The sequence below is a fragment of the Pagrus major genome, chromosome 19 (assembly GCF_040436345.1).
Source record: "Pagrus major chromosome 19, Pma_NU_1.0".
Taxonomy (NCBI): Eukaryota; Metazoa; Chordata; class Actinopteri; order Spariformes; family Sparidae; genus Pagrus; species Pagrus major.
Window position 1 is genome coordinate 23,344,181 of NC_133233.1, and position 23,162 is coordinate 23,367,342.

Here is a 23,162-nt window from a genome sequence, read left to right on the forward strand (position 1 = left end):
AGACGGCTTTAAGAAGAAAACCACTTTTTTGTCATTATTGGGCCTGATACTGGTGTGCAGGTGAGACACAGAGACATTTAAACATTGATTTTCACTTCCTGGCATTAATCAGCAGACTGACTGAACAGGGATTATAACTCAACACAAATTAGTTTCCGACATATTTTTGCAAAAACTTTCTCCAGTGGTGAAGAGGTTGGAATAAGATGGATTTGTCAAAAAAAAAACAACGTGTACAGATTTGTATACCATCTGGAAATGTAAAGGAAGGACCTCGCTGTGTAAATACAGAATAATGTGGGCATGGCTTGGCTGTGTTTGCTCGTGTGTGTGTTTGCATGTGTGTGTTTGCGTGTGTGCGTTGGAGGCTCTTCCTCCACGGAGCCCCTCAGACCACAGCGAACCAGCAGATGAACAAGCAGCATCTCTCTGCACGGCTTCACAAACTATCTACAGGTAAACATCTGGACACTTTTCACTCGTCTTAACTTCATTTAACTCTCAAAAAATGACGCACAACTACAACTACGACAACTTTTTTTAGGATTTAGGGATCATTGTGTTGAGTGACAGACTGATCACTGGACCTCACTGACATTTTTTGTTCCTTCAGGAGGACGAGATGAAACTGTTGGTCTGGACCGGTGCTCTCCTCGGCCTTTTCATCTGTCAGCTCACCGGTGAGTTTCTCCTTTTGTAAATCTGTAAATTATACTTTAGATTAAACTTCATTTGCAGCATATCGTCTGTTGCCTTTACGAGAATATTAAACATCTAAAACATGTCGTGATGAAGTGATAAAGGTCTTATGTGTGCATGCACAGACGCTTATCATCATCAGAACAGCTGTGTATGAATCATGTGTGCTTCTCCCAGACGTGACGCTGATGCATCTACAGCAGAGCATTTGTCTTTAGTGACTGCGTGTGAACAAAGACGACTCTGTGCCACCATGAATTCTTAACGCTTCGGACTCTGAGTGTGTTATGTGTGTTATGTGTGTGTGTGTGAGTGTGAAACGGTCAGTCATAATATTTGAGGAGGGAGCAGGTATCCTGCGGCCCTCTGGGAAAAAAGCTCAGTTTTCCTCACTTGAATCCCGTCTTTGTATTTAGGAAGTCTTGGAATGTTTGGGAATGTTAATTTTTTCTCTCTCTCTCCTTCACAGAGGCCAGAGTCATCCCAGAAGGAGGTACTGTGTATAAATAACACTTCTTCTCTAAGATGCCTTCAGATTCTGCAACATAGACGAAATAGCTCAGATTTTAGTGATAGTTTTCTGTTTGTTTTCCTGTTCTGCAGCGGTGGATCCTTAAAGGAAAGGTTTAGAAATGCCTCCAGTGTTTTATCTGATGTTTTTGCTGAGTACTGAGTTACATTCCACCACTGCTTTTCTTTTCTCCTTCATTCAGCCACTCGAAATCCAAAAGCCATAAATGTCGAGTATTGGTGTCAGTATATCAGGCACTCAAAGAATTTGTGCTAGAACTGCCACCTTTCTTTTAAACGTTTTTTGAAGTTTGAAGAGACTTGAAGCCTTTTTTTTCTTAAGTGGAAACAACTTGCTCTTTGTCTCTTTTCAGCAATATCAGATACACGCTCACATCCACTTCTCTAAATGTGGTGTGAAGGCATCCAGGGAAACGTTAACTATGTTGTCTGAACTTAAACATCTGATTTAAGTTGTCTCCTGTGTGTCTTCCAGTGCCTTATGATGAACCACCAGCTGTCCCCTACTGGCCCTACTCCACCTCTGACTTCTGGAACTACGTCGAGTACTTCAGATCCATCGGCGCCTACAACCACATCAACGAGTTGGCCCGGGCCTTCTTCGCCCACCAGCCCCTCGGAGACACCCTGGGATACGAGTCCAATCAGGGGCATGAACACTGAGAGGGGAGCTGGATGGAGCTGTTGAGATAACCTGAGGAGATACAAAGGAGTTGCTTTAAGAGAAATTAATACAGAAATAAAATGAGGTGAAGGGAAGGAAAGGCATAGCAAGTATGTAACAGTTTGTAGCGTAGTCGTACATATAGAATAAGCCTGCTTATGTAAAGTATGTAGCTCTGTTGTAGGAATGTATAATATCTTCATGCAGTGTGGCATAAATAAAACATTTTACAAATATGTCGTGTCTGCAAAATTATTTCATTTTCCTCTCTTTTCACTTAAATTCTTCTCAATCACAAAATTTCTCTTTTCCTTAATTTTTTTAGAAATTAAACTCCAAAGATTATGTTAAAATTCACAATTACAGTGTGTTTGAAGTGTAAATGACTCTTGTTCCTCAAAATGAACAACTATTATTAGTGTCACTATGTCTGGCAGTTATATATTTTATGAATATTTTTACAATGTATTTATTCGTTGTAAGTTGTTTTGGTGAAAATACATTTTGCTGAAATTTTAGACTTTTAGACTTTTAAGTTAGCCTACTTGTAATGGAGTATTTTGACTTTTACTTCAAGAAAAATAGCCTAATACTTCTTTCACCGCTCATATGGTAAGATGTGCATACACTTCGATGGTTAATGTTGCAAAAACAACAGAAAAACTGCTTCTTGCCATACGCTCCATTATTTTATTTATTTATTCATTTAATTATTATTCTTTTTTTTTCATTTTTTTATTTTCATGTATTTTTTCTTCATTTTTATTTTTTCTTATTTATGTTTTCATTTTATTTTATTTTATTTTATTTTATTTTATTTTATTTTATTTTATTTCATTTCATTTTATTTTATTCATTCATTATTTATTTTTACGGCCAGAGCGGACACATCGCCACAAGCTCGTACCCAGCCGAGCACAATTTAGTGTCGCACAAGGTTGTTTTGTTTACTTGCGCTGAGAAGCTAGCCCAGCTAGCTACAAACAAACAACGAATTTAAACTACTGAACTGCTGCTGAAGTGAAACATAATGAAACCCGCGGTGGATGAGATGTTTCCCGAGGGAGCCGGACCTTATGTGGATCTGGACGAGGTGAGTTTAAAGATTTAAAGAGTAAAAAGCGACACAATCGATCAAAAACAGGCTAATGCTAACGTTAGCTAGCCCTGTAGAGTTGTAATGCTAGCTAGATAATAGTTCTCTGACAGAAAGGACCTGCAGCCTTTTATGTTATTAAATAACATTATTACAATAATGTTAATTAGTTCGTGTTTATTTTAATCAGTGTTGTAAAAAGTACCCAGAAGTCATACTGGAGTAAAAGTAAAGATATCGCGTTAAAATATTACTTTGGTACAAGTGAAAGTCACACACATGAATAGCACTTAAATGACCTGATATTAAACGTACTATAATTATATACTATATAGTCTGATGCCTTACATTTAATGTGGTGTTATTGGAGTGTGTGTGAGTGATTTGCTGCCATAAACTGGTTGTACTTCTGTGTGTTAACAGGCAGGAGGCAGCAGCGGCCTGCTAATGGACCTGGCAGCCAATGAAAAAGCTGTGCACTCTGATTTCTTTAATGGTAAACCACAGTTTTATCTGCACTCATCTGCTAATTATCACATATGTAGCACTGAAGTCATTTTAAAATACTAGCAGAATGTGTCAGCAGGACAGAGTATAACCAGAGGGAAGCTTTCACAGTTTTATGTAACACTTTTATCCGGCGTGAAAACCAGAGATTAAAGTGATCAAAACCACACGGCGTGATAAACACGAAACATCATTTGTTTCCTCGTTTAGCCACGTCCGTCAGTAGACTGTAGCGGTATATATGCCTCATTTGGGAATAATGAAACTGAAATATACTTCTTTTACCGCCTCTAAACAAATGAAATGGGGGGAAAATGAAGGGATGTCAAGGGGTTCAGTTAAGAGAACAACAAAAGAAACCTGCAGGTGCAAGACTGTAAAAAAAGGAAAGCAACACTCATGCAGAAAATAAGCAATCCTTGATGCAGGTAGCCACCCCAAGCTGCCTTTACTCATTATTTAGGAGCCAGTCTCCACAACCTGCACATGATCTGAATCCACTGCAATCAATCAGAGGGACCTGAAATTCAGCTAAAACCACGAATTCAAGTTATCTGAAGACTCCTGTTTTTTGGTATTAATATACCCAGTTGCCTTTTAATGATCAACATAAACTTGGTCAACAAATGTACATCTCTCTTAGAGAAACCTGCTCATTTGGGCCACGTAAAGTCTTTCTTCTTTAAGTTAAACTGAACAAGACGCAAGAAAAAAGTAAAGTAAAAAAGCTTATGGAACATATTTACTCAAATAAATCACATTTTTCCAGTGATGAGGCTTAAAGAGGAGAAGCTGGAGTTTCATTGTAAGCACATTATCCAGTTTCCTGCCTCAACCACATTGTCCTCTCAAATTAACCCTCTGAAATCCTGTTGTTCTCCTGTAAACACCAGTTTATGTGTGAGCAGGCACACACGGAGGACACCCCCCCCCCAAAAAAACCCACTACGCCGCTAATCTGTTTTCCGTCTTGCAGCGTCGGCTGCAGGCAAAAACAATTTTGGCTCAGCAGCACATGACCTAGAAAGAAAAGAGCTGATTGTTAAAAAGGGAGGAAAGGAGGAGAGAAGAGGCGGATGGTAAAGTGAGTTTATAGCTGCTGTCAGACTGAAACTCAGCGGGACACCTCGCCAGTCAGCTGCTTTAAACACACACACACACACACACACACACACACCTACATGCACTCCTTGAGATCATTTTGGTTGTAAACACTTAAAACTGCCATTCAGTGAATTCTCGTGTATGTAACGTTGTAGCTCGTGGCGCTAACAAGGATTTGAGTCTCAGAACCGCCATTAATACAAATAACGAATGCAGTCACTGTGTTGTAACACCATGTTTCATTCATTTTTATTTAGACACAGGGAGGGAGAACACTTATTTACAAAAGTGCAGGGACACAGCATACACTAAAAGTCTTTTTAGGCAAGACTTGCCACTCGGCAGGCATCTTGGCAACTCCCCCGGGCAGTGAGTTCAGTCGAACAAGACCAGGCCAGAGTCTGAATGAATGGGGAGAAAGCCAGAACTTCATTTTCAGTGTTCACTGGGACATGAAAACTGCCTGTGTAGAATCAGGGTTCCCACGTGTCCTGGAAAACCTGGAAAATCTGGAAAACAGAGTGTCCTGAAACTTGATTTAAACTCCCCAAAACTACACAATACAGTATGGTATTAGTAGTATACTGTATAGTATCATAAAAACATAGATTTTTCTTAAAAGGAATCAATTAGTTGTTTGTTTAATGAGACTTGTCTTATTTTTTCTTTTGTATATTTACTGTTGCTCTTGATTAGCCCTTGGTTCCTGGTGTTCAGACAGCCATGAATAATCAATGTAATTCACAAGAGGAAAAGGCACTGGGGTTATAAATTAACTAATTAAGGAACCTGTTAGCATATGAGGTGCTCCCTGTCTGTCGTACCAGCGAGATCGTCACTGAAGATGTCCTGGAAAAAGATCTCTAGGAAAGAGTATGAACCCTGTAGAAACTTTAATAAATGTTCGCTAAAAATTCAAAGCAAGAAAGCAGCGTGAATTTACAACTTTAGTACATTACATTAGTAGACTATAGTTTTGTTTAAACGTCCTGATAATGTTCTGTCACGGCATCGCTGCAGAATCTTCCACGCCTCATCGCGATACATCTCAGAATTGAGAAATGTTCACGACTCTGGTACCGAGGTGATAATTAAACCATTGATTTCAAAGAGAAACTGCTCTTCACTGTGGCTCTGCAAGCTGACGTTGAGATGTCCATCTGCCCTGATGGGGACACGACACTATGATGTTAATAGGTCAACTGAACAGTGTGAAACATCACTCTTTTAGACCACATTGTGATATATTTATATATATATATATATATATATATATATATATATATATAGTACATAAAGGATAAAGGAAGCCTCCGATTCCCTGATGATGCTGGAGTGCGTTGGTGTTCAAAGTTGCAAGGGGTTATGGGTAGCCGAGGGGCAATCTGTTTGACTTTCAGGCTGTCCCTCATTAGGTGAAACAGGAATGTCCTGTTCCTGGCAACCACAAAGACGTGAAGCCTGATGCACTGAATCAGTTTCAGCCTTTGGACATTTAGCAGATTAATATGAATATATATGAGCAAATTATACGTGATTGCTGCTGTATATCATATATCTGTGGCAACAACCGGCTTTTAGCCGTTAGCTCATCCTGAAAAATACTACAGTATATTCTACAACAGTTACTGCACAGTGGATACAGCCTGTGACAAGACAGCTCAACAGGTCGGAGTAGATCTGAATACTTAAATCAAGCACAAACTCACAAGTTTTCATACAAGGACGTAAGTGGTCAAAGTAATGTGTGTGTGTGTGTGTGTGTGTGTGTGTGTGTGTGTGTGTGTGTGTGTGTGTGTGTGTGTGTGTGTGTGTGTGTGTGTGTGTGTGTGAGAGAGAGAGAGAGAGTCTGGATTGAACACAGATGGTTTAACTGGCTGTCACAAAGACATCACACAGGGCAGAGACAGACACACCACAGTCGGTGACCAAAGATAACAAGCAATTACGAAAAGAAAGATTCTGGACTTACAATTACAAACAGTTGATGTCAAAATGAAAAGGGGTTCAGCAGCCATCTTTCATCCATGAATTTTGGGAAAACTCCCCCTTGATTAGAGGGAAGACGGCGCCCAGAGGTAAACCTTTTTTTTAAATGTAGCCTTTATTTTCCCAGGTTAGTCCCATTTAGATCACAAATACGTGTCCAACACAGAGCTACAGCAGTAAACTAACAGAAAACACACCAAAATAATCAGATAATCTCCTTCAGTGATCTGATGAAGGAAACCAACAAAAATCATTACATAAACAATTAGAGATTAAAGCCGCGGGGAATCTATTCATCGTTTAACGTATTAACCTATTAGCTGCTTTACTAATCGGTTTCAGCTCTAATCGCCCGACCTTGAAATTGCCGTGTTTGAATGCGTGGACGTGCCGGTGCTACAAGAGGAATCAGCAAGCTATTATTTTATTTTTCTATCTTTTCATGATTATTTTTTCTCACCTGATGTGGAGGATTTCCTCAGCTGGGCTCCTTCAGTACTTACTGATGGGTTTTCTTGAATGAATGTATTTATAATCGGTCCAAACATCAGATGCAGCTCATTGTCAGCCTGCCCTCTTTACTAGCTCCGTTACACCATGAGAACTGGGTCATAAAGAGGGTTCTTTAGGGACTTTCCACCAGGTACCTTGTCTTTCTAGGAAACGTTTCCATGTGTCGCTGCATTTTAAGTTCAAACAAAGTAAAACACTCCCTCGTTAAAAGTTGCCACTAAACTTCTTCAGCAGAAGTTGTAGCTGCTCTGAACTCATGAATAAATGAAATCATTATGTATAGCGTAATTAGCTGAGAATGTAGGAGTTCTTGGAAACATCTAATTGTCTTTTTTGTCTCTTTTCTCCTGCAGACTTCGAGGATCTTTTCGACGACGATGACCTGCAGTGACGACAGCGTCTGTGTGTGTCTGTGAACTTCTAGATGAGAAAATGAAAACAGCTTATCCTGAAGTTCTCTTGTACAGTCCGCCTCCGCCTCCTCCTCCTCCTCCTCCTCCATGTCACTCACCATCAAACTGAAATAAAGACTTTTTGTTTTTACAAAAAAAAAAAAGGCTGTCTTGGTGAACCAGGTGTCTGTGAATTCTGAGAATCCCTCACATTCCTGCTTTAGAGAAAATTATGAGTATGGTTTTGGCGTCGTCGTGTTTGAATCTGCTCCCGGGCTGGATTGTAGGTTTGTGGTCTCTGCGAAACACCTGTTAGTAAATGTTAATTACATACGAGATACAGTGTTAACATGACCGCTAAATGTTCAGCTTGGACACGACGGGACGAGACAGGAAGGGGGCTGCAGAAAAATGTGGAAATGCTAAAAAAAAAATAAAGAGCAGTAAAATGGTTTTGCTGCCGACAGATGCAGTCAGGAGTCAAAGAGGGAAAATGAGAGAGCTTTGACTTTACTTTCAGATTAAAACCACTTTTTATGTGCCTCAACTCTTCAACTATTTGTAAAGACTTGTATGGAGTTAAATTTGAATGGATTCACTCTTTATTTTCCTTTAGATGATGCAGACCGACATACAGGCGTAGATTTCCAGGGTATTGGAGGAGGAAGGTCCCCCACAATATTTAGAGGACTTTTATTTTGAAGAATTGCTTGCCAGAGAGCCTTCTTGCGTTATATTCTTTTATAGTTTGGATCGTCACCCAGCGCCTGATTTTTGTGTTTTCCTTTTCATAAAGAAAGAGCAGGGTTTCCACAGGTCCTTGAAATTTTTATAAAGTTTTTAAATTGTAAAGAATCAAGGAAATCAAGGCCTTGGAAGTTTTTGAAAAGAGATGTAAATAGACACGAATCAGTGAAAGAAAAGAAACCAAGGTTCTTTTGAAATATACAATGTTTTGTTGTCTTTGAGTTCCTGTTAAGCCTGCCAGCCGCCATTATGAACATTTACAGTCACAGTAATTAAAGGTGCACTACGTAGTTTTTGGGAAGACATTTTAGAAGAAAGATCTTCATCGACTGATTTCTCTCTATCTCTTCGCTCAAGCTTGTTTATTCAGTTATGGAAAAGATAAATATTTCTCATAAATCTCAATAATATTGTAAATATTCAAATCCAGCATTTGAATTTCCTCTCCAAAACTACATCGTGAAACCATCAAACCATACTTTCTCAGCGAGCTTTTTATTTGGAGCAGCGAGGGGACGACATGAATAGAATTTTCTTCCCGCCAAAATAAGAGACAGTTTTGCTCACGTCTCGTGACGGTCCTGCATTTATGTTTTTCTCTGCCAATGGAGCCGCGCCCATTTCAAACCACTGGGACGAGCAAACAGTGATGTCACCTGCCTCAGAGCACCAATCAAAACTCAAAACCTGAACCCACTCAGTTCTGATGAAGCAGAATAGCAAAGTGTGTTAAACTCTTTACATTTAACCACCAAATATGCAGCAAAGTTAAAAATTTTGGATCAGTTCAAACAGTTATGAATATTTAATGCTTAATGAGAAAAACTGAAGATTTGAATCTAAATGCTCAGGGACTTTAAGATGTCCCTTAATTGAAATTAAGGCTCAGACTATAAAAAAACAACCACAATATTAAAATACAATAACTGTACTTTAACTATATGACTCAGTGTACATAAAACAGGAAATAAAAAAGTTCTGGCTCCTGTGGAAGTTTCCTTTAAAGCACAAAGACTAAAAACACAACAGAGAAACGTGTCTTCCTTCCACATAAACATGATTTATTTGGACATGATAAGACTGCTGAGTGTCGTTAAGGACTTACCGTCTTCTCCAGTCAGACGTGCTGATGTTGCATCATCCATCATAGGTGCTTTTACAGAGACCATGTAAGATTACTGTGTGTGTGTACGTTGGCTGGCATGCCTGAACACAGTTAAACTGAGGAGGAAACTGTAGATTATCAAATTCCTCATGTGTAGACCAGCTGTCCCCGTGTGTGTGTGTGTGTGTTCAGGTTGAAACACTGTGGTTTGGCCCTCATTGAGGGTCTCTGAGAAGTTGCTTATGTGGCACCTCAGCTCCGTCATTATTCCCTGATGTTTTCTCTCTTTGTTTCCCTTTCTGCCTTTTGTTTTTACTGCTTCTACGTCCAAAATACAATAATCCAGATTCTGCTCTCGAACCTTAAATGTGACTCATAGAATCAATCATCAGTAATAAATAAATAAATCAAAAAACACCTCTTGACTCAACTTCTCTACCATCTCTCCACGTCTCCATCTCCACTCCAAGCCCTCCCACCTTCTCTCTTTTCCCTGTCTTTAATTACGGTGCCTCCGATTGGCTGAAACTTCCTGACGGATCGGACCAATCAGGCATCTTGTTGAGACGGCCCTTGACCCCCTCAGGTGGTCCCTGTGTGTGTTTTTGTGTGTGAGCGTTAATGAGTGCTTGTTGCGTTGCGTGTCGGGTTTAAAACCGTGTTCGAACCCTCCGTCAGGGCAGTCAGTCAGAAGGGCCGCAGGGACCGGGTGCACCAGGAGCCTCTAACACACACACAGAAACTAAGTGTTTGAGCCCAGGTGGACTGTGAGGCTTCGTTTGAGTCCACATCTGGATCCACAAACAGCCACGCCGAAAAGATAACGACAGGTAAGAGACTCTGTGTTGATTCTTTGGTACTTTCCAGGGATTCAAGTTCAGGTTGAAGTCAAGTTTGACCACTGAACAACACCTGGTTCTGTTTTTATGGTGACAAAGCAGCAGCGTCAGCCAAGCTGGGAGCTTTGTGGCAAAGAAGATCTGGCTCTAAGTGTGCAGCTGCAACTTACAAGTCAAGCCAAGCTGCAGACATTTGCTGTGTACCAAGATTTTAAGGCATAAAAGGCATCATTTTGAATGTTTGTGTGTTTCTGTTTTTGCAGGAGAGGAGGAGGTGAAGTCATGGCTGGAAGGAGGAGAACCAGTTTCTCCGGCGTGTTCATCACGACTGTGCTGGCCGTGATGCTGCTGCCTGGTGAGTGCACGTGGGAAATATCTGTCACCATCTGGACAGTCATGGCAGTAGTTTAAAGTATCTGAATAATAAATGGTGTTTAAGCAGTGGAAGAAGAACTGAGATCCTTTGCTGATGTAAACGTAGCAAAACCACTCTGTAAAAGAAAAAAAGGCCTCTGCAGAGCTGATTTGAATTGTTTAATATACTGTTGGGTAATTTAAAGGCGCTCTATTAGTTCTGGAGAGGAAAAAACAAACTATCCTTAAAGGAAAACACACTTTTTTCTACTTTGAAGCTAGTAAGGTGGCAACTTAGAAGCGTCCTGCAAAAGTAACTTGCGATCTGGGGACCTTATCTCCATCTGAGGACGTCGTGTTTATTCAGTTCTGAAATATCAAATACTGCAAATATTTCTGAGTTTGAATGATTACCTCATTAATATAGTAAAAATGTTCTTTCTGTGTTTGATTTTCTCTTCCGAAACTATGTAGAGCACCTTTAATTTAACACCGCAACTAAAAATTATTTTCGCGTTTTTTCTGATTTACCGATAAAACATTTAAACAGTGTTGTTAAAAGTACCCAAAAGTCTTTCTTCAAGACTTTTACTTAAGTATCAAACATCATTTTCTGGCAACAAATGTACTCAAGTATAAAAAGTACAAATAAAAGTAAATTATACATAATTGGCTGATTATCAGAGCGAATATTCAGCATTTATTTTACTTATTTTTTTAGTCTGATCCGGCCGTGACAACCTTTGTTCTTCATACGTGTACAAAAGTAATACATACTTAAATTCATATTAAAGTTACATTAAATCAGTGTAATAGTTTGGCTGCATTAGTAGCATCTTTAAAGTCATAACAACTGTACTGACTGTAACGCAAAAGGGAAAACTAGAACTCAACTAACCTCAGTTTACATAAAGTTAAATAAGTTAAAGATGTGCTACTTTGGCTCTGATGCAACATGAAATCTGCAAAGTAACTAAAGTTATCAAATAAAAGTATTATATTTGCTCCCAAAATGTAGTGTAGTGGAAGTATAATGTGGAAGAAAATGGAAGTACTCAGGTCTCAAGTATCTCAAAACTGTGTTTAAATACAGTACTTGAGTATATGTACTTAGTTACAGTCCATCACTGTAGTCATTGAATGGAGGTGAACATTTTTTACAGTAGTTATCAGGAGAAGCACATAGAAGAGGTTGAATGTGTGTGATTTCCACTTTCCCAGAGTCACAAACAAACAAATTCCTTCAGTCAGATCTGTTTTTTTATACTTGTCATCTCAAGTTATGTGAAAACATCTAGGCACAGTTGTCGAGCGTCTCTGCAATCAAATAACAGAATCATGATCCCAGAGGCATCCAGGATTTGAGTGAAATTGAAAAGTTGTCTCGGACTTTGAAAGACCCCTTAAAAGTCCCTCAGAGGGTCCGAGGCGACGTGTCCGAATGTCTTTTAAATGACTTCGCTGTGGGCTCCGGGTCAGGGATGAATCATTCAAGTTCTGATTACACGGCGATGCCATAATTTAGAGCTTGTACATCAAGACAGTCTTAAAATGATACGGTCATTTTGTAGGCATTGAAAGATGAGTGTACGTGATGCTGAATGCTAAATGTACTTTCATACATGCAACATAACAGACAGTCGTTTCACATCCAGATTGTTGCTGAGCAGTTGTCATGTTCAATAAAGTCTGTCTCCTTTTCAGCGACGCAAACCTCTTACAGCAGTAACAGTTTGTTTTAAATGTTTTATTTGTTTGGTTCTTCTTCTTCTCCTTCTTCTATGGCTCCTTCTTCTCCTTCTTTTTTACCTTCTCCTCATCCTCCTCCTGCTTCCTCTCATTCTTCTTTCCCTCTTTCTTCCTCTCCTTCTCCTCCCTTTTCTTTTTCTCCTCCTCCTCCTCCTCTTTCTCCTCCTTTCTTTCCTCTTTATTATCCTTCTCCTCCTTCTCCCTCAGACCATCTTTCTTCCTTTCCTTCTCCTCCTTTTTTTTTCTCCTCCTTCTCGCTCTGCTTCCTCTCCTCCTCCTTTTTCTTCTCCCTCTTCTTCTACTGTTTTTCCTCCTCTTTCCTCTTTATTCTCCTTCTCTTCTCCTTTGTCCTGCTCCTCCTTCCTGTCCTCCTTCGTGTCTTTCTTGTCCTTCTCTTCTTTCTCCTCCTCCTTCTCTTCTCCTTCTCTTTCTGCTTCCTCTCCTCCTTTACGTCCTTTTTCTTCTCCCTCTTCTTCTCCAACTTTTCCTCCTCCTACTTCTTCCCCTTCTTCTTCACCTTCTTCTTCTTGTTCTTCTTCTTCTTCACTTTTCTTTCTCATCATTCTCAAAACTATCCGCTTAACATTAATATTTCACCTCCTGGTTTACAGCCTGTTTTGATCCTGCTTCTTCAAAACACTTATAAATAAATGATATTTGATTTATTGATTCATACTCTACATCTCAAGGTTTGTGAAGGTGAGGGGTTAGTTTTGCTGCGGAGGGTTTCAGTCCTTCACCGGGTCACGGACACAGACGTACTTCATGTACATCGTACAGTACGGCTCTAACGCGGCCCGTGGAGTTCATATATCACCTGTAATCCTTCTACATGAACACAGGTAGCTCCTCCACCACCTGTTTCCAGTTTGCTCTCCACATGACTGGCGTATTTACACAGGGCCACGGTCTCATCTTCCCTTTACAAATGGTTTTTAAAACTGCACCGTGTGATGGTTAAAAAGGGGGGGAAAGAGTAGAAGAAGGAGAAGGAGGAGCAGTTTCTTTCATCATTTCTGCTCCTGTAAAAAATTACTAGCTGTCAGCATCACCTCCTCCTCTGCCCTCTTAAAGCTCGGCTGTTTCCAGATGTGCCAGCCAGTTTTTTTTTTTACAGGCTCGTAAAGCACAACACGGCGGATACACTGAGACAGCATCATTTAGCCCACCCTCCTCCTCCTCCTCCTCCACCTCCACCACCATATCGCTCCATCACCTCGGGTCACCTTCACCTTCTTTCTTTGATTTCTCTGCACACTCATGCCTCTGCTTCTTCATCTGTGACCTTACACGCTACAGCGCGCTTCACATCTTCCTGATTAGTCCATCAAAGCTTATCAAAACTCGTTTTTTAATCAGGAGATTGATGGTTTTTCCCGCTACCGACACGCCTCACATAACCCTGAATTATCCCCTCTGGATCTCTCTTTTTAAAACCTGTCATCTGCTCCTCTTCCTCCTCCTCCTCCTCCTCTTCCTCTCCTTCTGTGAGGCATTAACACCTTTTCCCTGCGGAGATGAAAGCAAAGTGTAGCAGAGCTGAATCCGCCGTTTCCCTCAGCCGCATGGGGTCAAACAGTGCACATACGCACACACCTGAGAGAGTGCACGCGCAGCTCTTTGAAAACACAGCGTGAGGTTTGATGTTACAGGCTCACCTATAAAATCTACAAAGAGCTGCAGTCGCCAGCGCCTCAGGCTCAGCCAATTACCCCTGTCCTGTTTACTGAATAATATCTGGCTGAAAGTGTTTGAGGTTTAATGTCATTTATATCATCTACGTTTTACAGACGTGTTTAGCTCCTGGAAATTGCTCAGTGTAACTGACTTTTAATCTTCACCTCAGCAACTTCTGGATTTTACATCTGTTTTTGTTTTTCTCTGTTTTTTGCAGCGTTCTTGTCTGCTGGACCGATTGTGCAAAAGTCAAAAGGAGATGGTAATTATCTGATTTTTACCTGCACACACAGAGGGAAAGTTCACCTGAAAGTTTTTTCAAGTTTAAAAATAAATCCCCGGCCACTTCAGTAGTTTAGACAAATGTTGAAAAGCTGTGTAGCTCCAGAAATGATTTGTGGACTGCAAAACTTTATGAGTGAACTGATCCTTTAAGGCCCAGTTTGTAGGATTTAGGGGGATTTAGGGACTATTTTCATTAGTGTTTAATCATATGAAATGAAGAATTGTGTTTTCGTTACCCATGGTTCGAATTATAATCTGAGTTTTGCAGGGGTCTCTAAATTAACTAACCCTAACCCCTTACCTGGTGGGTTCTCAGGGAGAGAGCCCGTCAATTCACACCTGACATTAAATGCGTCTCAAGTGACTGGATCTCACTTCCCGGCTGTATTTGCAAATATTTTACTCAAAGAAAGAAATATCGTCATGTATAACGTTTGCCGAATGAGCAAGATGGCCTAAATAGTTACGAATTTGTCGTAGATAGTGTTTCACAAAGTTTATAGTCCCTCCTAACGCAACAAGTCTCTTTCTGGTGACTTTTTCCACTTTGATCTCCAAAGAAGTGGCCTATATTAATTAAAACACGAAAAACAGTTTACAAGAAGGCACCAATGATTGAGAATTTGTCATAGTTTCAGTTTTGACCCTCCAAGAAAAAAAGTTTGGGCACCCCTGCTCGAGGCTATAAAATTGTTCTATATAATCATCACATTACTGTAATAAAAGCAGTCGATTTATGAGATGAGGGATGTTCAGTTGGTTGCAATCTGCTACCTAGATTCCACTAAGTTCTACACACTGCACCTTTAAACACTGGTGTTTGTTTCTAGAAAGTACTCCATGGCAATTTGCCGGGGGTGAAAGACCATGAAAGTTGTTGAAAAATGAGTCCATGTAACCGCTTTTTGATTAAAGATTAATGGCCAAATTCATCACCTCACCTCGCTCCAACGCAGCATCATCAACACTTGACCCTGTGATCGATATCTAACGTACAACAGCCGCAATTTTCTTAAAACGATTAGGGCTTAATGATGTCAAGTTTTGGGCCTTGAATGTCTCGTTATAAACTTTTAAAAGTCACAAGAAAGTCCTTGAATTTGATGTCTGAGTACAGAAGCCTCGGGATCAGTGGTGTCTTTTTCTCTCTTCTTTTAATGCCTCAGGGGGAGAAAGTATCAGAGAGAAGGCAGCTGTTGCAGAGTCACACAGGAGGCTGATCCGCAACCGCAGGAACATTAGCTGGTACAAACAAAACTCTGACTTCTGGGGCTGGTACAAGTACTTCACTGACAACGGCAACGCTGAGGCAGTAAGTATACACACACAAACAGACCCGCAGAACCCCCAAAAAGATTGTCTCTGGGTTTTTCAACTCTGGATGGATGGATGGATGGAAGTATTTCTTTCAGTTTCTAACCTGTGCCTATGCATCATCTGAATCAGCTCACCAGTGATTTCCTCCTCCCCTCTCAGGTTCAGGAGATGGACCGCATCTACCTGGCCTACCTCCAGAACAAGAACCGTGCTGAAGGACGTCGCTCCTACAAGGCCTACCTGCGCCACCTGGGCGAGATCTACAAGTCCTGCGCCGATTCTGACGACCCCAACTGCGTGGCTACCCACACCACCAGGCCCAAACCAGAGCCCCCCAAGCCTGCACCAGTGAAAACCTGCGACCCCACCAAGGACGCCTACTGCCTGTATGCTGCTTTGGTTCAGGGAAAGAGCCCCTACCTGCCCCTGGTGCTCCCGGCTGCCACCCCTGCCCCAGCACCGGTGAAGGCTCCAGCTCCTCTTTACGTTCGCTCTGCTGCTCCGGCCAAGGACCCACAGTCAGGGTATCACTACTATGCCCCATCTGCAACGCCGTTCCTCTCCAAGGTATGACTTCAGACAGTCGTTATACTGCAATTTATTTAAGATTTTAGTCTGATATCAACTTTTTGGGAGGACATGATGTATTGAAAATGTACAAAGTGTATTTAGTAGTAGAAGATCGTAACTAAAAGCCACCATGTCCAGAATTTTCTAGAAAATATTGGACTTTGTTGCCCCCTTGTGGTAGTTTTAATCTAGACAATGTCCCAGTGTCCCTCATCCAATCGATCCAATTTGGGAATTCTGAGAATAAATGGCTGGAAACACTTATCTGCTCTAATTTTCACCTGGATTTGCAGATTTTTTCTCGACATTCACTGTCTTTAAACCGCAAGACAGAGTAGTTTCTTTAACACCAAGGTCATATCTGCTTCTGTTTCTCGTGTTTCAGGAGCAGAAGGCTGAACTGCTGCGTATCTGCGCTTCCGACGACGTGGAGTGTCTGCAATACCACCTGAGAGCGGCACATGGGTACGCACCTTCTGCCGGACCTCTGCCTTCCTACGCTCACCTCGGCTGTGACCCCAAGAAAGACCCCAACTGCAAACCCAAACTGGTGCAGAAAGCCCCCTCTGGTCTCTACATTCAGTACCCCAACTGTGATCCACTTCGGGATCCCCTCTGTGCCTACGCTGCCTCCCTTGTGGTCAGTTTGATTTTAACAGCTGCTTCCTGTTTTTTTGTTTTCATTTGTTTGCCTTGATTATCACTCATTACTTTTATGTGTTCCTCTAGGCACCCCGTGCTCCTAACCCCCCTGCCCCCGCTGGCCCTGGATCCTGCAACCCTCTTTTGGAAGAAGGCTGCAACCCTCTTACCGCCACCAGATTTGCCACTCCCCCTGAGTCCTACAGAAGTGAGGAAAAAGAAGAGGCTGCTGCCATTCGTGCTCCTCCTCCCGCTGAGCAGAACAACGACCCCTACGCCATGTTTAGGGATGCTTATGCTAATGCTAATGCTAATGCTAACAGGGTTACTGATCCCTATGCTATGTACCGCCAGGCTAGCGCCCCAGCTTCTCCTCCAGCTATGGATCCATACGCCATGCTGCGCAGATACATGTCCCAGGCTCAAGTGAATGACCCATATACTCCACGCATGGAGGCTGCTCCAGAGTCCAACCCCAACGATCCTTTCCAGGCAATCCGTGAGGCAGCAGCTGCCATGCATCGCCGCGGACCTCCCACTCCCAGGCAGCAGTACCCTTTTTCTAACCCCAATTATGAAGCGCCTGCCCAGGAGGAGCGCCACCCTCTGGGTCCCCCAGGTAAAACCAAGGAAGGCTATGACTGCTTCATCGGCTACGATCGTGAATGCTACCCCGTGAAGCCCAGCGAGCCACGCTCTGGAGTTCACCGTCGCGTCCCCTATCCCGCGGAAGCCTACGAGCCCCACCTGAACTCTGACGGCACCCGAAACGGCGTCCTGGAGCCTTCCAACCAAGACTGCGACCCTGAGTACGACCGTGACTGCCGCCTGCGTCGCTACGAGCCTGAGCAGACCCACCCTGAGGTCCAGCCTGAGCATCACGTCGAGGAGGACCACAGCCAGGGGGCAGCAGAGAGCGAGCAGCAGGAGCAGGACCAATACGAGGCGGAGCCCTACCAGAGCGGCCAGGAGGAGCCTCTCATGCCCTTCCAGCCACTCTCACAGGGTATGCCCAGCCTCCAGGACATACTGAGGCGCTACGCAGACCAGGTCCCTGACCAGTATGATCACAGAGCCTACGCGGACGACTACCGCAAGAAATAAACATGTCAACACACACATGCATGCAGATGGACATGAATACACAGTCCCACGCGTTCTTGTAGCTTAGCCCTTGATCGCTTCATGCAGTAAGTCCTACATGGACCAGATATGGGACTTGAGAGAAGTCTATGGACCCAATGAGCAAGTACATACACGCACATCCACATGCTCAGAAAGCCGAGGGTGTTCCAGAAATGTTTTCAACTCTTTTGCTCTTTCGCCGCTTTAGACCTGTTGCTTTGGCCTACTGCTTTCCAGTTTTCAGCTCCTCAAACAATTCGAATGTGTAATGACCTCTCAGTGCTCAACCTTTGCTTCTGTTTCTACGCATCTCACTTTTTTTTTTATTTGTTTGTTGCTTTTTGTCAGTGATGGATTATGTAAAGATTTTTTTCATTTTGAATGTTCTAATAAAAAGCTCTAGAAAGCCGTTTTTGCATTTCATTTAACAAAATGAAATTTGACTGAACCTGATTTACTTGACTCAACCATAATAGTCACTGGTCATTGAGATATATCAGCCTGGACCAAAGTGGTGAACCAACACACATTACCCTCCCTCGAACCTCACCAGCTGTAAAAAAAAAAAAGAACGGTCAAAATGAAATCAGCAGAGACCCAAATATCCTAAATTTCAGTATAAATAAATCTCAGTCTTAAGCTTCCTGTTCCCCTAACGTGTAATAAATCATGAAGTGTCAAAGGATCCAGAGACACTTCTGTAACGGAGCCCGTCTTCAAAAGATAAATATAGGTTGACTGTGCAAGCAGCTTATTACGACCCATATTTATGTCCCTTGTTAGCAGGGACCTCTAGTGGCCGTAGTGATTATTACAGCAGCAACGGAGTACCAGGGAATACATCAACAAAGTCGGCATCGGGAGGAGGTGTGCGCCCACTCCTATTGCAGTGTCTACCTAGAAAAAAAAACAATGAAAAATTCTTTGTGAGTTTCTGTCTCATTTTGGATTTTAAAGAGCAAATTTTTACTTGGAAAGTAAAACATTTTGACATGTCTCACATAGTGCCAGTGTACAACAGGCTAACTTTCTGGTGGTGTAGCATTTTACTAAAACTTTTGACACATATGAAAAGACCAACTTTCCAAAAGTCGATAGGATGGTAAAGTAACAGCAGATAAAGAAGTTAGTTACAGGATGAATTTGAACTTTCTTCCCCTTTAAAAGGATTTCCTTGATCTAAACCTTGACTCTCCGTTCATTCTTAGGTTTCCCAAAACATTGTGACGTCAGGAACAAGTTGATTTTCAGGTTGACTTGTCAGCAAAGTCAAACAACACTTAAAAAAAGACTTCCTGTGGGCCCGTCTGTGGAAGTTAAAGGGGTTTATCTGCCCCTCTGCTGTCATTTTACCCTTTTCTGACATCATTCTTTTGCCGTGCCGGTTCTCTCCAGTTCCAAATACACAAAGCATGAGTCAGAGGCTGCCACAGACAGCAGAGGCAAGACTTCATTGATCGGACAGCTCTCAGACACATTAACAGCAGCAGCTATTCTGAAGCCTCGAGGGAGTTAAGCTGTTGTGGTGCTCAGACTGTTGCAGAAAACTTCGGACTTGTGCTACCTTTTAAAATAATTTACCACTGTCACTGTGGCTCCATCTAGAGAGAGAGATGCCTTTTCATTGGAGTACATCTTTACTGTAAATTATGTCAAATTATACAAATTGTTTTATAGTTTTCAGCCTGGACTGAACTTTTTAAAATCAAACATGTAATGTATGAGGAGGCAGTCTCACACATTTGTAGATGGTAAGTCTTCTGTTCCATTATCTGAGATGGAGGTTGTGCAGTTTTTGAAATGTCAACGCAATCTTTCAGGCTGTTGTGACGAGCAAAAAATGTCAAATCTGACAGAAAGACCTTCTTAAAACAACTGCAAGATAAAAAGTTTCCCTAACTTTAAATCAGTGTCTCAAAGACTTGAACCAGCGTGCACTTGAAGGAGTTTATCGGAAAAGTATGACTGGATCTTGTTGGAGACCAATCCAAACACCTAAATAGATATTGGCCATATACGTTTCTTAAAACCTTGGATATGTTGAAACTTTATGTTTCTTAGGCTCTATTTTATATTTTATGTTGTGACAAGCTTGTGCTTATGGTCCGGTTAGGCACAAAAACCAAAACCAAAATACTGCATGTTTTTCTGACAACATATTAGGATACTTTGTTAGAGAAAATGACACATTGGTTTTTCGAGTAGAGGCAAGAGCTTCCAGGAGGAGTGGGTCTGGTTGGAGTCGAAAGATTTATGGTCGGTGGGTCGTCGACAGGTGTGGCTCCACCAGGAAGCCCATAAAATGTGGATTCATTGTTGATACCATGCTACTTCTCTGTACGTCTCTGTACTGTACGTCTCCTGGGGCAGAAACACAAATATGCTTTTAGACTAAACCTGAGCCCTTTAATTATGTCTTCTACTATCATCCTGAATTGGACTGATACCCCTTTGATTTGTGATTTTTGTCTTGGGGCCGCAGGAAAACCCCTCACAGTTTTCATAAATGGATGCTGATAAAGTTTCCGCTGCCGATGAGGTCATGACTGTACCCATTGATTTATCTCCTTTATGTTCACAGGGCTGGTTATTGTCCTATTTTATCTGTTTTTTGCGCTTTAGGATATTGTGTCTTCATGAAATTAACTTTCTGATAATATCCAAAAATGTATGTCTTTGGTCACACATTTTTTGAGGATATACGACGATTTCCTGTAATGGCCTAAACTCAATAAAAGAAGCTTTCCTCTCATCAAAAGCATAAACAACTATTCATATCTTTATCAGTCTTGTTCTGCTATCGTGTGTGTTAGATGCAGTATGAAATTGAAAAATGTTCAAGTAAACCTCCAAGCAAACAAGTTATTTCACCCATAAAAGTAATTATTACTCAGATATTTGGGAAATGTTGGCTTCAGGCTGGGCTACAGCAAATTTACAAGGAACTGTGTCAAACCAACTTTTAATTACCTTTTCAAACAAAAGCATAAATTAAACAATGCCAACCTAATCTACCAATTCAAAAACAGGGATAATGAGTGTGAAGTATGACCCTGTCACCTGTTGTTAAGCTCTGTATTCAACACTGAGGGGCAGCATAGAGTCTTCAATAAGGAGAGCTGCAATTAGTCCAGACGTCTGAGGCTCCCTTTGGAAATATGAAAGGCGATAAACATAAATTCTGTGGTCGTCACAACATTGAATATACCGTGTCAGCCGAAGGTCAGTGGAGCATGTGTTTCCTGTACAGAAGGAGGGATTAAAGAAAAACGATAAAATGCAGAGAGAAGAGGAGATCAAGAGCCTCCATCTTTACCACTGTGTTTGTGGACTCCTGCAGGGAAAAAGACACTAAAGAGGAACTAATCAAAGAGAAGACAGCGTGAGACAAACTCGATGCAAGTGTAGGAAGTAAACGATGGCGTGAGTCTCATCTGTTTGTGTAACGGGGGGAGGAGATCATCACTCCTAAATTTAGGCTCTGAGTCAGTCTGCCTTCCAGCTGCTGACAAAGTCATACCCCCTGCACAGCTACGAACACACACACACACACACACACACACACACACACACACACAGCGAATCAGGACTCCCTCTTGTGGCTGCAGATGTACAGGAGACAAGGTGGACGTCAGTCATCAACAGATAATCAGCCTTGACAGCAGCAGTGACTAACAATAGCTCACACTGTCAGACTAATTACTGCACATCCTTAACACCTCTGTCGTTAGCTGTTATTATTTTCACAGTGGACATGAAATACTGCCTTCATTTACTCTTAAATGTAGACCGAACCGGGCTGAAAACGACAACTACGAGGCATTGCATGGATTGTATGTATATTGGCGTAACTTCTGTCAGAATAATTTAGCCTCTGAATACCGGTTTGATCTTGCGATTCTGAAAATGTCAAAGGGACAAGAGGTAGAAGATTTGGATTTGGTGAGTTCAGCTTTCTCTGCTGTTCAGAATAAGGAGTTTTACTTGGGGGGAGACGCTCCTCATAGTACAGCGATGGATTAAAAATGGACTGTACCAACAGAAATATGACAGAAAAGTGTTGTAAAGTTCTCAGATGAATGAAGCTGCATGGAGGGCTGCAAATTTGAGGAAGAAGTAGTTTGGTGTTAAGGCGTCTTCAGACAATGATAAAAGTCTCCACATTTGTATTGGCTAAATGTCCATTTTTCTAATTTCAAGTGCTCTGTGCTACAATTAGATTTTATGTTTATGTCTTCTCTTGCTTATATGTATATTACCATTTTTGTGGAAAAAGAAAAATGAAGACACAAAAAGAGAAGAAAGCAAAAAAAGGAACAAGAAAAAGAAAAATGAAAAAACAAGAAAAAAAATCATGAAAGGAAAAGGGAAAAAAAGAAAAAGAAAAACCATGAAAGAAAAAAAGGAAATGAAAAAATGTATGAAAGCAAAAGAAAAAGGAAAAAAACCTTAAAAAAGAAATTAAAGATCATGAAATAAAATCTTATATATCTAATAAGATGAGGACACAAATGAAAATGAATTCTGAGCCATAACATCAGATCCTCCACATGATGGACAGCTGGAAATGACTCACAGGCTGTCACGGTATGTCAGCATGATGCATCACTGAAAATGAAAGACGGCCTTGCTTCTGTCACATTGTGCTCAGAGCTGGAAAAAAAAACCATTAACAGGTGGAAAGACGTCTCCGGGGTGGCACACCTCTGCTCTTTTTTCCAGAAAATGAGAAAAAGAGGGTGAGAGCGGTGAACACACAGCAGGCGTCTTGTTAACAAAGGCTGCGTTCACCGAGCGTCTCCATATACAGAAATATTCCAGCGTAGAAGACGAGGTGATGTGAAGCACGAGTGGTTCAGTGTAAAGTTATCACTCCCTCCTCTCTCTTCTCTCACAGTCATAGAGGTTTGTCATACAGAAACATGCTGTACTGTGTCACCTGTGTGTCAGAGAGAAAGTGATGTAATTACAGGGTAGTTGCAGGGAACATTAAAGTTTATAGTTAGGTGTTCGTTTGGCTGAATCAAGTTGTCCTCCCTCTAGACTTGTGAGCTGAGCCCTCACGAATGTCAGTCTTTCAGACATACTGCGACGTATTCACAGTCATCACGTCGAGTCTGCGAGGGCTTGAGACTGTAAGGCGATATAAGCCCCTGACGGACAGGCCCAAAGATCATAATAACAATAAATACGTCTTGATTACATTACTTTTTTTTTAAAAAAAGTATTTTTTGAAAAAAGTATTTTGTTGAAAAAA

The 23,162-nt window shown here is 41.5% G+C and overlaps 3 protein-coding genes across 3 annotated transcripts; all 3 read left to right on the forward strand.

Moving 5' to 3' along the window:
* Positions 1-1,152: 1,152 nt before the first annotated feature.
* otos (otospiralin) lies at positions 1,153-1,893 on the forward strand (the record flags this gene model as incomplete). The annotated part of the gene is made up of 2 exons (XM_073487904.1): positions 1,153-1,192; positions 1,706-1,893. Coding segments are annotated over 2 exons (228 nt in total), but the record flags the coding sequence as incomplete, so codon positions are not given.
* Positions 1,894-2,818: 925 nt separating this feature from the next.
* Positions 2,819-7,586, forward strand: cops9 (COP9 signalosome subunit 9). The gene is made up of 3 exons (XM_073488402.1): positions 2,819-2,987; positions 3,414-3,486; positions 7,457-7,586. The coding sequence occupies exons 1-3, from the start codon at positions 2,925-2,927 to the stop codon at positions 7,492-7,494; spliced, it is 174 nt and encodes a 57-aa protein (XP_073344503.1). The 5' UTR covers positions 2,819-2,924; the 3' UTR covers positions 7,495-7,586.
* Positions 7,587-10,468: 2,882 nt separating this feature from the next.
* and1 (actinodin1) lies at positions 10,469-17,884 on the forward strand. Its single transcript, XM_073488078.1, has 7 exons — positions 10,469-10,541; positions 14,184-14,228; positions 15,424-15,563; positions 15,728-16,135; positions 16,524-16,775; positions 16,868-17,104; positions 17,330-17,884. Exons 1-7 carry the CDS (start codon positions 10,469-10,471, stop codon positions 17,882-17,884), a joined length of 1,710 nt encoding a protein of 569 aa, XP_073344179.1.
* The last annotated feature ends 5,278 nt before the right edge of the window (positions 17,885-23,162 follow it).

Bases quoted from the DNA above. Each gene is read 5' to 3' on its own strand.
- cops9 (XM_073488402.1), top strand. From the start codon at position 2,925: ATGAAACCCGCGGTGGATGAGATGTTTCCCGAGGGAGCCGGACCTTAT. The intron at 2,988-3,413 runs GTGAGTTTAAAG...GTGTGTTAACAG, and splicing joins CTTATGTGGATCTGGACGAG to GCAGGAGGCAGCAGCGGCCT. The intron at 3,487-7,456 runs GTAAACCACAGT...TTTCTCCTGCAG, and splicing joins GCACTCTGATTTCTTTAATG to ACTTCGAGGATCTTTTCGAC.
- and1 (XM_073488078.1), top strand. From the start codon at position 10,469: ATGGCTGGAAGGAGGAGAACCAGTTTCTCCGGCGTGTTCATCACGACT. The intron at 10,542-14,183 runs GTGAGTGCACGT...TGTTTTTTGCAG, and splicing joins GGCCGTGATGCTGCTGCCTG to CGTTCTTGTCTGCTGGACCG. The intron at 16,776-16,867 runs GTGGTCAGTTTG...GTGTTCCTCTAG, and splicing joins GTGCCTACGCTGCCTCCCTT to GCACCCCGTGCTCCTAACCC.